Source organism: Zygotorulaspora mrakii, chromosome 2 (assembly GCF_013402915.1).
Source record: "Zygotorulaspora mrakii chromosome 2, complete sequence".
Classification (NCBI taxonomy): domain Eukaryota; kingdom Fungi; phylum Ascomycota; class Saccharomycetes; order Saccharomycetales; family Saccharomycetaceae; genus Zygotorulaspora; species Zygotorulaspora mrakii.
This window is the reverse complement of record NC_050720.1, coordinates 462,281-477,992: the sequence shown is the minus strand read 5'-3', so window position 1 is coordinate 477,992 and position 15,712 is coordinate 462,281. Positions and strand designations below refer to the sequence as shown.

Here is a 15,712-nt window from a genome sequence, read left to right as displayed (position 1 = left end):
TAAAAGAGAAACACGCTTCGGAGCTCTTGTTGTTTTCCCAAGTTTTTTGCTAGTGTTGGATGAATTGTTCTGCTTAAATACCAGCAATGAACAACGAAGATTATGGGTACGATTATGATTATTTATTCAAGAGTATGTACTGAAGATATTTGAATATTCCCCCGCTTGCTACAATGCGTATGAAAGGAATCCAAAATACTAACGTACCACAAAAGTTGTCTTGATTGGTGATTCTGGTGTTGGTAAGTCTAACTTACTCTCGCGTTTCACAACGAATGACTTCAATATGGAATCAAAATCTACAATAGGTGTGGAGTTTGCGACAAGAACTATTGAAGTCGAGAAAAAGAAGATTAAGGCACAAATTTGGGATACTGCTGGACAAGAAAGATATCGTGCCATAACATCTGCTTATTACAGGGGCGCAGTCGGAGCGCTGATCGTGTACGATATAAGTAAGCCAAGCAGTTATGAGAATTGTAATCATTGGCTATCAGAGCTTAGAGAGAACGCTGATGATAATGTTGCAGTTGGCCTCATTGGTAACAAATCCGATCTTGACCACCTACGTGCGGTGCCAACAGATGAAGCCAAAAATTTTGCTCAGGAAAACCAATTATTATTCACTGAAACAAGTGCTTTAAAAAGCGAAAATGTTGAGCTTGCTTTTAGAGAGTTGATCACAGCGATATATCAAATGGTAAGTAAGCACCAGGTAGACTTAGGTGACTCTGGCAATAATAATGGAATGGGACAAGCCCCAAAGGGACCTACAATCAGTTTAACACCGGCGCCAAATGAGAGCAAAAAGAAGTCTTCAAACAATTGTTGTTAGGTAACATTATTAATTTCGGTCTTTTTGTTGTACGTGCCCTTTCCTATATATACCTACTATTAGCAAAAAGAATTAAGCTATAAAAATAATACATGACACTTAGCATGAACGTAGCCTTTCTTCATTTGTTCTTTTTAGCGATGTTCACTCCTTGAAATCGTCATCCGCTTCTTCTGTTTCCTCTTGCAGCTCGGTGCCATTTTTACTCTCGAGTTCCTCAGCTGTTTTCTTGTAATCAATGATTTTACCACGAGTTCTTCTTCCAGCTGTGATTATATTGCTGGTGTCGATTTCTGCAAGATCTTCTTCTTCCTCGTCACTACCAACAAGGGCATCTAATTTGGCGTCATCCATTTCAGACTCATCAGATGCATCATCTGCACCTTCTGAGGTACCGTTCGACTTCTTTTCCTTGCGGTTAGCTTTACTGTCCTTTTCTTCCTTTGCTACTGCTTCGTCATAATCATCATAGTTTCTTCTTCTCCTCTTCTGCTTAGGTTTCACATCAGCGGTGGAGCTGGCATTATCCTTTTCCAACGCTCTCTTATCTTTAGGCTCTTCAGACATTAGCAATTGCACGTATCTATTGTGCAGTATGTATTTATAAGCTAGCTCTTCTTTTTTCAAGGAAAGGCTTCATGGTTGAGAATTCATATTTATTCATGGCATGTTCCTTGGGCGAAGTTCAGAAACTCGACAAAAAAAAACATTAACTGAAAAGAGCACCATAGATACTGCTTTAAGTTGGCGAAGAGCAAGCGGGAAGCGTACGTGAAATGGTAAAAGCAGATGTAAAAAATGGTAGTCGTCTCCCTGATCTCATTCACCACAGGCTACGAGTGCTCACACAGGATGGTAGAGTATATATCGGAGAACTAATGGCGTTCGATAAATACATGAATATGGTGTTAGCTGACTGTGTCGAAGAAAGAATACCAAAAACACAAGTAGCCAAACTGCAAGATATTAAAGATGGCTCAACACCAAAAGTGGAGAAGCGAATTTTGGGGCTGACTATATTAAGAGGCGAACACGTCCTGACAACGGTTGTTGAAAGTAAGCCAACTCTGACAAAGAAGGATCGATTAAGTGGCGTCAAGAAGCAAGACAAGCAGTTGCAAAAACAGAAGAATCAAAGGAGCACTAAAAGGCAAAAAGTAGATCCTAAATCTAGCAATAAAGTGAGCAAGCCAACAGCTACCAGCGGCAGAAACAACGACGAAATTCCAAGAAGGAAGTTCCAACCGCCTCCAGGCTTCAAAAGAAGATAAGTCAATCCTTTTCTGTAAAGTAAACTGAGTAGTATGTAACTATATCTCTGCACCACAAGGTTGATCCTGTCCCTATCACACTATAATTCTTCGAGAAATGACAGCTTCAGTAGGCAGTGCCATTAGGGTCTTCCCTGAAGACGGCACTATCTCCAAAAGCTACCAGAAATCCGACACGGTAAACAAATATAGCGCTGTGCCATTATCAAAACAGTTCCTATGCACTGTTCTATTATGTCTGGCACAACCTCGCTTTGTCTTCTCTAGCAGTATCTGCACTCCGGATAGCGCTCAATGTGGTTGAAAACACAGATACACTCAAGAATCTCGAGCCCTGCGCTCAGATTCACGCGATGAGCGCCATAGTGAACTCTGGGCGCCTGCTTGCTCCACTGCCTTCCTGGAACCATTGTTTGCTGCCTATAGTCTACACAGGCTGCAGGTCACAGCAAACTCCCTCTACCTTTGATCTTTGTTCCCTTGCCGCAGCAGCAGACGCGTCTAGTACAGTCTACACAAAATACTATTCTACCTGCCATTCCCACTTCAGATGCTATCATTTCTTCAGCCGAGGGATGCCAGGGCCTACTAAGTCTATCTACGAGCACCTATCAAGCTCAGGGAACGACAATCAAGAGGAGGGCTCCCTTAGACTGCCGCGGTTCCACCGACCATTTGTCAAACTGCACCATTCTTGGAAGTCCATATAGTTCAGAAGGTGTCTTTTTGGAACCCATATCCCATCGTTAAGCACGGAGATGCAAGGAAGCAGTTATCAATAAAATGAGTGCATAAAAAAAATACGCCCTGTTAACGATGGTAAATCAACTTCAATTATGTCCGGCATGCAGATGAAATCCCAGTTTCAGCTACCACACCGCTGCGAGTTCCAAGCATCTAATAAACACTTGAGAGTCCTGTTTACACTAAAGATAATGCAATGGAGTAGAGTTCTCCGTGAATCTTCCGGAACTGTACCAAACGATGTAGTAATTCAACCGGTGAACGCGATCGCGGGGAACGGCGGGGTAGAATTGAATGTAGCAAAACAACCCAGCAACCCCGCTAAAGAGGGGCATTTACTGCACCTATCATATCTTGCAGGTGAGGTGAGAAAAAAAAAAAGCTTAAACCACTTTTTTTCCCGAGCGAAATCTCTGCTGTGCCCCATCTTCAGTGGTCTTACAAAAAGAAACTTCTTTTTGCGGGATAGAGAAACTCGGAAGTTCCGGTACGAAAGTTTCTGGGGATAATTGTAGAAAAGTCCTGTGAAACGGCAGTAGTCTCGGAAAAACTACTTGCCTCCATGTTATTTTTCACATCATTTCTGTTTTTGCTTGTCGAGCTCTTACTACGAAAGTGTATATAAATGGTGAAGAAACATGGTTTTTTTCATCACGCTAGTGGGCCCAACTGATGTTAATCTTGTATCAACGAAGATTGTATATACATAACCTAAATATTTTTTTAGTATCGTTAGTACTTTTGCATACCTCGAGGACAGTATGGTACTAGACGATACCTTGGATAATTTAAATATGAACAAAAAAAGCATAGATTTTCCGCCAGACAACGATGAGAGGCCTTTCAAGTGTGAAGTTTGTAACCGGGGCTTCCACCGTTTAGAACACAAGAAAAGACATATACGGACGCATACTGGTGAAAAACCGCACCAGTGCACGTTTCCCGGCTGCGGAAAGAGTTTCAGTCGAAGCGACGAGTTGAAAAGACACCTGCGCACACACAGCGGGAGCTCGCAGCGGAAGAGCAAAAAGGTCAGAGAGAAGGCTGTGCGAAAACCTCGAGGTAAGCAGCAAGCAGATGATGAGAAAGAGATCCCAAAGGTCACGTTGACGCCGGTAATAGCGCCTGCGACGCTGCCGCAGCCGCAGGTTCCCGCGTTGTCTCAGACGGCGTTGCCGACAGGTTACCAGCCTTCGCCTGTTCCCTATTCATCCTCCTTGACGCCGTTGGCCAATCAGTTGCCGCAACGTACACAGTCCCCATCATACAATTACTCCAACAGCTCACTTACACTAAGTGAGGCATCTGGCTCTTCGATCTTTTCGAGGTCCGGGAGCTTCACCGCCAATAACTCTATTCCGGGAACTCCTGCGAGCCTGAAAGACATGTACCACCACAAGAGCTCGTCAATATCGGTAACCCAACAGCAAAAGAAGTTTGCCAAATCTCTGGTGACTGCATTGAGCTCTCTACAGGGAATGACGCCGCTTCAATCAACTAGGGTCATAAAATCTGACTCGATCTCAATACCTACATCTCCCGTTACTTCAAGGCCCGTTTCGGCCGCTAGCAGTGTCGTCTCCTTGGCAAGTATGTTAAACAACGAGTTGGGTAGCTCTACAAATCTCAAAGGGCACGGCAGTACACAGTTTCTGGACTCAACAATGTCTCCGAAAGGCTCGGTGAGGAAGAACGGTAAAGCAAAGTTTCACTTAAGCGCGGACGAAGATGACAGTGCAGATGAGGAAAGTGACTCGGCACGTGGATTTGAAAATAATCGGATTCAATTGCCTCCCATTAGTAACGTTTTGAAAGAAATAGATATTTTCAAAACGAAAGTTAACGATTAATGAAAATGCTAATGATGGTAATGACAAGAATGATTATAAGTGGATCTTATACAAGAAATAATATTTTATAGAGATAGATAGACGGTTAAACTGATACCCATACACCTTGAAACTGTAAACATAGGATTTAGTGGTGTAAACCGGGCTCCCGATTTGCGAAGGTCCTGGATTTGGAGCGCTGCTGCAGCTTCGGATTTCAATAAAATGCCTGGCTTGGTGGTTTCGTTTGTCGTGTACTCCTATCTAAATCGCTTTTTACGGACTGTCATTCAACTCGTTAATTTTAGAGAAGGATTCACACCAACAATTGAGGAGAATCATGACTTTACTTCAAGTTATAGTATTTATCGCTGCAACTGTGATAAGCTCGACAAGGAGGTCTTTTCATTAGGACATCCGCTATCGCTAATATATTTCACTTACATTGTTGGAAGTCTTCTTCTTTTTGAGTTGTTATAATTTCAAATTGTAGGAGAAAGATAAATAGTAAATTGCATGGGGAACAGCCCATCAGCAGAACGTTCGAAAAAGATTGGTGTCAAAAGTCCTCGTGAAATGGCTGAGGAAAACAAGGATATTTCCATGTTAGATGTGACAGAGGCAAATAAGCTCGCCGAGCCCGCAAAGAGAAATTCGAACAGTTCGCTGACTCATTCATTTTCGCATATGAATATAGATGGGGCCAATAACCTGGAGGCGCAACCTCCTTTGGCTAGACGTAAATCTACACTGATATTTAATGATGAAGATGATGAAATACCACCTTACACCGACCATCAGGAACATGGATCGGAAGGTTTATCGCATACGACGTCGAATGAGGAACAGGGAGGAAATAACGAAACTGTGAGTAGTGTAAGCGTTAGTGCAAGTGCTACACCAAGTGATACTAGTTTGGATAACGTTACTGCTGAGCAGTCGGTGGGCGACTCAAAGACCTCACCTATGCCTGCTGTCTCTCAGACAGCCAGTTATATTCAATCGGGAAACAATCAACAACAAAACCGCAACTCTCCAAAACCTGCAGAGACAATGGTTCCTGTAGATATCACTTGGCAACAGGGTGGACATAAGGTTTACGTTACCGGTTCCTTCACTGGATGGAGAAAAATGATTGGTTTAGTACCGGTAGTAGGTCAGCCAGGTTTACTTCATGTTAAATTGCAATTACCTGTAGGAACTCATCGCTTTAGGTTCATTGTAGATGATGAATTGAGGTTTAGTGACTTTTTACCAACGGCGACAGATCAAATGGGCAATTTTGTCAATTACCTAGAGGTTGTTGCACCAAATGATACAGTATCGCAACAGCAGCAACTGCAAAATCAGCAACTGCAAAGCCCACAGCAGCTACAACAGGAGCAACAGCATCAGCATCAGCTGCAACAACTGCAAAATATTCAAGATAACCCGCAAACCCCACAAGTGTCTGAAATCGCACCTGGTGCTGCATCTCAACCAACTTCCAGTTCAAAACCGGTAAGCGCTAGATCGCGAATTGCTTTAGAAATTGAGAGAGAGCCCGATGAGATTGGAGATGGATTTACAAGATTCCGTGAGAAAAAGCCCTCACGCCATGAATTAGAGTACACACAGGACATACCCGCTGTTTTCACGGATCCTACAGTTATGGAGCAATACTATTTGACACTTGACCAGCAGCAAAACAACCATCAAAATATGTCATGGCTCACTCCTCCCCAATTACCGCCCCATTTAGAAAACGTACCATTGAATAGTTATTCGAGTTCACAAGGCGATAATAACGAAAACAACTCCGGTGCACTTCCGATTCCAAATCACGTTGTTCTGAATCATTTGGCCACAAGTAGCATCAAGCATAATACATTATGTGTGGCCTCTATCGTCAGATACAAGAGAAAGTACGTAACCCAGATTCTTTATGCCCCTTTGCAATAATTGTTTCTCCTCGGCATAATTGGAACTTACAGCATAGATTTACGTCTTTTATATACAGCCAAAAGGGTTGGCTGCAGCTCGGTTAGTTAATCCTTTGTGTTTCATTCGTATTTAGCTTATTAAAGTACTATATACCTCGATATTCCCCTTTGTGATGATCACTATCAACGATAAATATATTACCCTGACTAGGTTTTATTCGCGTAAGGACGATTCAGTTCAATTGGTGGCAGGTTTTTAAAAAGTGATGAAATAACGAGACAGAGATAGAATCGTCCTTTCTCAGCATAAATAAACTTATTGTTAGTCGGAAGAGTACCCTGTCTCTCGAGAAAGCATGGAGGAATTGAATATAGATTTTGATCTATTCAAGAAGAGAATCTTGTCCCTTCATTCTCAGTATAAAAGTTTTGAAAATTCGCCAAACTCTTTGCTGTTTGTTTTTGGATCTTCGAATGAAGAGAATCCCTACCAAAAGACAACTATATTACACAATTGGTTGTTGAGTTACGAATTTCGAGCCACGTTAATTGCGTTTCTGCCACAGAAGATTGTAATTATTACAAGTGCAGCAAAGGGAAAACATCTACAAAAAGCTCTCGATCTTTTCAAAGATGAGAAAATTAAACTAGAAATCCGGGAAAGAAATAGTAAGGACGCTGAGCATAACGCCAAATTGTTCATTGATGTTATCGAAGAGATTAAAATTGCGGGCAAGAATGTAGGAACACCAGAGAAAAACTTCTACCAAGGTAAATTCATGACTGAGTGGGCCCCGTTATGGGAAAAAGCCGTGAAAGACAACGAATTCAATATATTTGATATTTCGCTAGGCTTGTCTAAAGTTTGGGAAGTAAAGGATGAGATCGAGCAAAGTTTTATAGCTGTGGCCAGCCGAGCATCTGATAAGTTCATGGATGTCCTCGCTGATGAAATGGTAAATGCCGTGGATGAAGAGCTAAAAATCACAAATGCACAGCTCTCCGATAAGATAGAAAATAAAATCGATGATATGAAATTTCTGAAGAAGATCACGGCAGATTTGAAGGGACTATGCCCCGATACACATAAATTCAACATAGATCTTTTGGATTGGACATATTCACCAATCGTTCAATCAGGTGCCAAGTTCGATTTAAAAGTTTCTGCACGTTCTAATACTGATCAATTACATGGCAGTGGCAGCATTTTGGCTTCCTGTGGTATTCGTTACAATAATTACTGTTCTAATGTAACAAGAACTTTTCTGATCGATCCATCTGAAGAAATGGTCAACAATTATGACTTTTTGCTAGAGCTACAGAAAGAAATTGTTACCAACCAATTGAAAGTCGGTCGTGTAGTAAAAGATGTCTATAACTCGGTGGTTGAATTTGTCCAAAAGTTAAGGCCCGATTTGGCTAGTAATTTAACAAAGAACATTGGCTCGATAATTGGTTTAGAATTTAGAGATTCTACCTTCATTTTAAACACCAAGAATGAGACTCGGACAATTAGGGCCGGTGATTGTTTTAATATCACATTCGGTTTCAACAATCTGAAGGACTCTAAGACCGGTCAAAGTTATGCCTTGCAACAAGCAGATACTGTATTGTTAGGTGTGGCGGGCGAAGAATCACCCAAATTTTTCACCGAATGTGCCAAGTCTAAGGCGCAAATCTCCTTTTACTTCAATAATGAGGACGAAGAAAATGACAAAAAACCGTCGAAGAAACCCGTAAAACCAGAGCCAAATTCTAAAATTTTAAAAACTAAGCTTCGTGGTGATGCTCGAAGTGACTCAATGGAGACGCAGAAAGAGCAGATAAGAAAGGAAAATCAGAGGAAACTTCACGAAAAACTGCAGAAAGACGGTCTTGTGAGATTTAGTGCCGCTGATGCTACTGGTGCAGGTACTGAGCCGCGTCAATACTTTAAAAAGTACGAATCCTATGTTAGAGATTCACAGATTCCATCTAATGTAAAAGATCTGAGAATACACGTTGATTGGAAAAGCCAAACTATTATCTTACCCATTTATGGTAGACCGGTTCCATTTCATATCAATTCTTACAAGAATGGTTCCAAAAATGAGGAAGGAGAGTACACGTATTTACGTCTAAATTTTCATTCCCCAGGTTCAGGAGGCATCTCAAAAAAAGTTGAAGAATTGCCGTACGAGGATTCGCCAGACAATCAATTTTTCCGCTCAATCACCTTGAGGTCGAAGGAAGCAGACCGCATTGGCGATGCATTCAAGCAGATTACTGATTTAAAGAAAGAATCAACCAAACGTGAGCAAGAACGCAAGGTACTTGCGGACGTCGTTCAGCAAGATAAATTAATTGAGAATAGGTCTGGTCGAACCAAAAGACTCGATCAAATTTTTGTCAGACCAAGTCCGGATAGCAAACGTGTACCCAGTACGGTTTTTATTCATGAGAATGGTATCAGATATCAGTCTCCATTAAGAACAGATAGCAGAATAGATATCCTTTTCTCAAACATAAAGAACATCTTTTTCCAATCTTGTAAGGGAGAATTGATTGTTATCATCCACATACATCTGAAGAATCCTATTCTTATGGGTAAAAAAAAGATACAGGATGTCCAGTTTTATCGTGAAGCCTCTGATGTGACAGTGGATGAAACTGGAACTGGCAGAAAATCTCAAATGAAGTTCAGAAGATATGGTGATGAAGATGAACTAGAACAAGAACAAGAAGAGAGGAGAAAACGTGCAGCATTAGACAAAGAGTTTAAATATTTTGCAGATGCAATTGCAGAAGCGTCCCATGGTCTATTGACTGTTGAAAGCACTTTCAGAGATCTGGGATTTCAAGGTGTGCCAAGTAGGTCTGCTGTTTTCTGTATGCCGACAACAGATTGTTTGGTGCAGTTAGTGGAGCCTCCTTTTTTGGTTATAAATCTAGAAGAAATTGAAATTTGTATTTTAGAAAGAGTTCAATTTGGGCTGAAGAATTTTGATATGGTCTTTGTATACAAGGATTTCAACAAGCCAGTGACGCATGTCAATACCGTTCCAATCGAATCGTTAGATTTTCTAAAACAGTGGCTGACCGATATGGATATTCCATATACAGTTTCTTCCATCAATTTGAACTGGAGTACTATAATGAAATCGTTGCAAGAAGATCCCCATCAATTCTTTCTCGACGGTGGGTGGAGTTTCTTGGCTATGGGCTCTGATGATGAAGCATCGGACGAGAGTGAGGAAGAAATCAGTGAATATGAAGCATCTGAAGAAGAACCAGAAGACGAAAGTGCTCTTTCTGAGGAAGATGAATATTCTGACGAGCAGTTCAGCGACGAAGGTAGCGAAGTTGAAAGTGCAGACGGCGAAAGTGAAGAGGGCGAAGACTGGGATGAACTAGAGCAAAAGGCAGCTAAGGCCGACAGAGCAAGTACATACAAAGAATAAACTATTTTTGACACAGCGAACGTATAATAATCATAATTTTAAAGCTTTATTATTTAAACAGTAAACAGTTGTAAATTTAAAAATACAGAAGTGTTCCATACTATGCTAGAGTTTCATACTTTTGCAGTGATAACGAAAATATTCAGAATTACAAGAAGTATATCCTTTAGGTCCCCTCAAACCTGCTGGAATAGAATAAATTTTTCACACCTAAAAGCCTGTCTGTTGCAAGCCCATAGCACCATTAGTTAACATTAAAGGGTTTCCAGCGTTTTCTTCCTCCATGTTATCAGATTTTTCTGCCATTTGCTTTGCAATTTTCTGCAAAGTATCATTTTGTTCTTTCTTGATAGAAATCTCATAAGGCTTTATATAATCGCCCAAAGAATGCAGCCAAGAAATCTCCAAAACGAATTCGTAACTTATCAAATTGTAAGCTGTGTACAATAGAGCAACAAATGCCTCCTTGTTATTGATTTCGACAAAATAGGATAACAGATCCTCTACCACCTTGGTGTCTTTCGAAATGGCACCTGTTTCAATGGCATCTTTCCATAGCATCTCTTCCTTCAAGATCGCTAAACTTTTGGACCATTTTTTGTTTCTACGGTACAGAAGAGCTGCAATTTTCTTGAAAAAAATCAATTCGTGAGACTCCAAGCGGGCTGCAAGTTCTAATTGATCAAATTTATCGTAAGAATCGACAGCAGCCTGTAGCGCTTTGTAATCCTCTTCTTCAATCATCAGGTCATGATAAGCTTGATTCACGACAGAGTTATTTGTAGGTAGAACGTTGATTAGAAAAGGTTTGATTAATGGCAAATTATCGGATTTCGAGAAGATTTTAACGGTCCTTGGTATGTTCAATCTCGGTGTTAGTACTATCAACAAATCAATTAATAAAGACGGATGTTCAGTAACATAGAAATTAATGACCCTGTAATATATTTCTAGGTTGGAAACCTTGACGATAACCTCTTTAAAGTAAGTATGATCGAAATTTTTTGCTGATTTTTCAATCATAGTTAGGGCAGCATTATCCCACTCATCGTAATGAGCATATAGAAAAACTAGCTCCGTCCACAGATGAGCCTGCTCGATAGCTCTAATCACTTTTGGAATATTAATTCTTGACCAGAATAATTTTAAATGTTCATATGTTTTTGCTGGCTCATATTTGGAGTACAAGATTGCCAGCTCCGTGAACATACCCATGTGAGCCCGTTCCAAACCTAGACCAGCTTCGAATAGCGAGATTAGCTCTTCGAAATATCCCTTAGATTCGTACTTATCGACAAGTTCGTCTAACTCTTCAGCATGGACAATCAAGTTCAAACCACAAATTTGGGCCAATCTAAATTCCTTTTTATCAATACATGCATCGTTGACCAACTTCCAGACTCTTATATTAGAAGCTTTTCTGGCAGTATCCACAGCTGTTTGATAATCATCTAAATACACCAAGGTAGACGCAAGTTTGGAGTAATTAGAAATACTTGAGTAACATAATTTTGCAGCCTTATAATTTTTAGCATCAAATAACTTGTCACCCACAGCTTCTAAGTTTGCAACATTTGAACCAGAGAGTAAGTTTTCGATCTCGTGAATTTTGCCTAGAGCCGCATACGCTAGTATTAATGAACCGTCAATCTTCGGTTCCTTCAATGACTTTCTAGCCATAATCAAATAAGGAATTAAATCGTCAATATTCCCGGATTGCTGAGTAATATCAATAACATTTTCATAGTTAGAAGGATCTTGAGCTTTGATATATGATCCCAATGCATCTGGAATCCGCAATCCATCCAGTTGAGCGGTACCTAATTGAGACCACAAATCGGGCTCATTCACCTTTTCGACGTAATCTTGAGCCCTATCTAAAGACATGACATTTTCAACAAGTACTTTCAAAGCTTTGCCATGCGCACCATCTTTATCATATATTTCGAAAGCCTCCTCGTTCAAACCGTGTTCAATACATAGAGGGGCGATTTCATCTGCGTCATAGTTTTCGAGCTTGTCGATATATGATGCAACCTTCGTCGGCTCGTATTTTATGGCCGATAATAGAAGCAGTCCTTGTAAAGCAACATTATCACTAAATGGTGAAGGCTCCAGAATGATTTTTTCCAGAAGTTCGATTAGTTCCAGTCTCAAACCATTGTTCATAAAAGCTTGAACCGCAAGAGAAACAGGTTCAGGATCAGTTAATTCCGGTATACCAACTGCGATCACAGACTCAACCAATTGTTTTCTGTGGCTATTATCAGCATTCAAAACTGAATTCCACAGCTCTGGATCAGAACGTTTCAATAAGTACCTTGCCTGATATTTGTACATGCTATTTTCATTGGTTATTCTGATGAGATCCTCGTCGTTGGAACCCTTTTCGTAAGCAATGTATGCCAGATAAGGATCTCTCTTTTCACAGTAACGACCAACGTCTACCGTATCGTAGTTGTTGTTTTCCTTCAAAAACTTTTCTGGAGCATTGTTTGAGTCGATATAGATCTTTGCTAAAGCATTGTAGACACCTTGATCTTGACTTCCTTGAGCTAAAGTTTGTTCCAAGAAAGGTAACAACAATTTCAATCTGTTTCTTTTTTCAACCTCGCTAGTCAACTCATTTATTGAGACTTGTCCCAAAACAGATTGAAGTAAATTCTTGATAAATGTTTCGTCACAGTCAACATCTAATAATGCACCCAAAACTTGAGGAGTTTTCGAGGGGTTAATTTGCTGAACGTATGCTTCAATAAATTTCATGTTATGAGACTTGTATAAATAAAGAATTAATTCATGAACAAAGTTGAAACGATCACAAACAATGATCAATGGAATTTGGTCTTCCAATTGGGCATCCTTAAGAAAATTTTTGACTCTTTCTGGATCATAAACTGTGTTGTCCTTAACAACTCTTTCGATTTCCTTGTATTGTTTCATTTTAGCGGCAGCTTCAATATATTTATAAACCACATCCTTGTCCTCAGTCAAATTTACCAGCGATGCCAAGTAATAGTATAATCCTTCGGTAGCCTTATATTCATCAAATAATTTGATTAAAGTTGCGGGGCCTATCAAATCCGAAAACTTCGTGGCAACTTGAACAACAATTTGAATGTTAGCTTGTTGGTTGTTATCCATTAATGTCTTCAAACAAGCAAAAGTTTGTTCAATGTTCAACTTACCAAAAAACGCCACTAGCCAATCGATAGGCAAAGCGTTAGTGTGAACAATACACCTTTTAATATCTTTGATGTCAGTATAATTTTCAAGTGCTCTTTGATATAATCCAGCTTTTTCAGCTAATGATGCAATAGTTGGTTTATCATAATGAGAAAAGATGTGGTTACCCAAAATTGCATCAGCAACTTGTGGAGCGTGCAATAGGTTCACTTCGAGAACACGGGTTTGTAAGTGGCCTTGATCTGGTGTATCGCCTTTTAATGCATCCAGTAATAGGGATGTACCTTGTTGAATATGGTTCTGAGAGAAAAATAAATCAGCAATTTTTTCAATTTCTAGCTGCGAAGAAGTTTCTGGATTTTGCAACAGCGAAATGGCGAATTCTGATGCTTTATCTGGATTTGTTCTGATCAGAGATGATATTAAAACAAGGTAATTGGCTTGATAGCTGACCTTTTGACAATAAGGCAGAATTTTGTCGAACTGTTGCAGTTCGGCTAAACATGTGACGACTTTACCATGAGCATTACATCTCAAATAGCAAGCTAATGCCAAAGTGGTATCAAATGGTTTAACAATATCACCTAATTCTTCAGAACACTCCAACTTATCCTCTTTCAACCACTTTTCAAATAGTTGTTTTCTATCCTGTTGTAAGACAGGTCTTGCCAATTCGATTGTTTCATCCTTATTTAATTTACCTTTATCAAGCAAAGTTGAGAAATATAGCAGAATTGGTGAGATTGCACCTGGAGCCGCTTGAACATTTTTCAATCGGTTGATAGTATTTTGATTTCTCAATTGGGTTGATGAGGCTGCAATTTTAGCAGCATTCGCATAGTCACCTTGATTCAAAAATGAATCAAATTGCTTTTGGAAAAGATCATCTGCGCCAGGTAATCCACCTCTTGATGCCACAGTTAGAGCTAATGATACATTTGACAATTTGTTCAATATGTACGAGACAATTTGCGAAGTGGAAATTTCCACGGCTAATACTTGACCTTTTTTGTTAATACATGCAATACCATTTTTATCATCATATGAGGTAGCAGTAAAAACGGATTCTGCTGTAATTCTATTAACGAAAAGATTTGTACCGGTTTCTAATTCGTAAAGATGAATGAACCCATACTTTGTTAGAAGATAAATGACACCATACTTTTCAGAAATCTGAATTGCAATTGGAAAATCATTTGTTGCATCTGGTGGGAAGAAAATATCAACGCTCTTCTTCTGGTACTGAACAGGTAATGAACCATCGTGATCGATTTCAATAATCCTTAATTCACCTGAACCTGTTGTAACATTTCTGTTACCTGTGACAAAAATTTGCACAGGTGAAGTATTACCATCCAATAAAATGTTGGAGAAAATGGCTACATGACCGTCAATAGCCTGAGAAATATTACGAGTCCTAGAATATAACTGTATTTTACCAGCAATTCTACCATTCTCCTGTAAAATACCGACTACAGCAAACCAATCCAATTTTTTGTTACTAACAAAATTTATGATTTGAGTATTATTGAGACTTGCATGTCTTTGAGTTAACAATTGAGGTTTACTGCTAACATTATTATCGAAGACATCACATATTTGAATGGTTCTTGCTGTGACAAAGCCTAAGTGTTTCTCATCTAACCACTTCCAAAAGAGCACTGGCTCGTCCAGGGTAAAAGACTTCAATTTCGTCTTTGTATCCAAATTAAAAATCTGTACAATGGTACCATTAGCTCTCACAGATATGACCATTTGTGATGGATGCATTATCGCAGAATCACCACCCATGTTCTTTCTTGTTACGTGGTTATTGTTCGCCAAATCGACAATAGCGACCGAATTGTTACCATCTTGAGTTTCTCTCACTGTAACGTAACGGTCACTTTCAAATGTGGTTGATCTAAAATCAAGGGATTGAGGGGAAATTCCCAATGATATTAAATCAGCCAGTTCCGTAAAATCAATTGGTAGATCACTCATATCTCACTGAAGGACAAAGTAATTGCAGCAATTGGTTCAGAAATTCGATGCACAATACTATTCTATTAACTCGCGAACCACTCAGTGCTGATTCAAGAAGTCTCTGTTGCAAATGGGAGACACTCTGAAATGTTTGATGTGGAAAGGGCTGGAGTGTGGTCAATCCCCTCGAATCAACAGAGGCAAGCGAACTCGAAAGCCATTTTGGTGTTAACAGACTCCACATCATACTTCACGATTAACTTACGAAAAGGGGCTATTATAGTGAGGGTAACACCACTGTGCGAAAGGCGGGTAATTATCACAAGGCAGAGAAGACATGTCTGCCATATCTCCAGTCGTCCATTCGACGTGCTGATCTCAGCCTACGTATGCAACATTTTTGTCATTCAGCTGTTCCCAGAGTATTCTGGTAGCCACAACGAGTAAATCACTGCTCCTCACTCTAATGAGGGAGAAAACCTTCATACCACTACAGCTTTGACATATTAACATATGGAAC

At 39.9% G+C, this 15,712-nt stretch overlaps 7 protein-coding genes across 7 annotated transcripts; 5 read left to right on the top strand and 2 right to left on the bottom strand.

Moving 5' to 3' along the window:
• Positions 1-86: 86 nt before the first annotated feature.
• On the top strand, positions 87-835 carry HG535_0B02510 (Rab family GTPase; the record flags this gene model as incomplete). The annotated part of the gene is made up of 2 exons (XM_037287045.1): positions 87-132; positions 216-835. The coding sequence occupies 2 exons, from the start codon at positions 87-89 to the stop codon at positions 833-835; spliced, it is 666 nt and encodes a 221-aa protein (XP_037142940.1).
• Positions 836-979: 144 nt separating this feature from the next.
• Positions 980-1,402, bottom strand: CHZ1 (Chz1p; the record flags this gene model as incomplete). The annotated part of the gene is made up of 1 exon (XM_037287044.1): positions 980-1,402. One exon carries the CDS (start codon positions 1,400-1,402, stop codon positions 980-982), a length of 423 nt encoding a protein of 140 aa, XP_037142939.1.
• Positions 1,403-1,611: 209 nt separating this feature from the next.
• SMB1 (mRNA splicing protein SMB1) lies at positions 1,612-2,106 on the top strand (the record flags this gene model as incomplete). The annotated part of the gene is made up of 1 exon (XM_037287043.1): positions 1,612-2,106. One exon carries the CDS (start codon positions 1,612-1,614, stop codon positions 2,104-2,106), a length of 495 nt encoding a protein of 164 aa, XP_037142938.1.
• A 1,505-nt stretch (positions 2,107-3,611) lies between these two features.
• HG535_0B02480 (C2H2-type zinc finger protein) lies at positions 3,612-4,700 on the top strand (the record flags this gene model as incomplete). The annotated part of the gene is made up of 1 exon (XM_037287042.1): positions 3,612-4,700. The coding sequence occupies one exon, from the start codon at positions 3,612-3,614 to the stop codon at positions 4,698-4,700; it is 1,089 nt and encodes a 362-aa protein (XP_037142937.1).
• A 495-nt stretch (positions 4,701-5,195) lies between these two features.
• SIP2 (Sip2p) lies at positions 5,196-6,620 on the top strand (the record flags this gene model as incomplete). The annotated part of the gene is made up of 1 exon (XM_037287041.1): positions 5,196-6,620. The coding sequence occupies one exon, from the start codon at positions 5,196-5,198 to the stop codon at positions 6,618-6,620; it is 1,425 nt and encodes a 474-aa protein (XP_037142936.1).
• A 337-nt stretch (positions 6,621-6,957) lies between these two features.
• SPT16 (chromatin-remodeling protein SPT16) lies at positions 6,958-10,041 on the top strand (the record flags this gene model as incomplete). Its single annotated transcript, XM_037287040.1, has 1 exon — positions 6,958-10,041. One exon carries the CDS (start codon positions 6,958-6,960, stop codon positions 10,039-10,041), a length of 3,084 nt encoding a protein of 1,027 aa, XP_037142935.1.
• Positions 10,042-10,251: 210 nt separating this feature from the next.
• CHC1 (clathrin heavy chain) lies at positions 10,252-15,210 on the bottom strand (the record flags this gene model as incomplete). The annotated part of the gene is made up of 1 exon (XM_037287039.1): positions 10,252-15,210. The coding sequence occupies one exon, from the start codon at positions 15,208-15,210 to the stop codon at positions 10,252-10,254; it is 4,959 nt and encodes a 1,652-aa protein (XP_037142934.1).
• Positions 15,211-15,712: the final 502 nt, after the last annotated feature.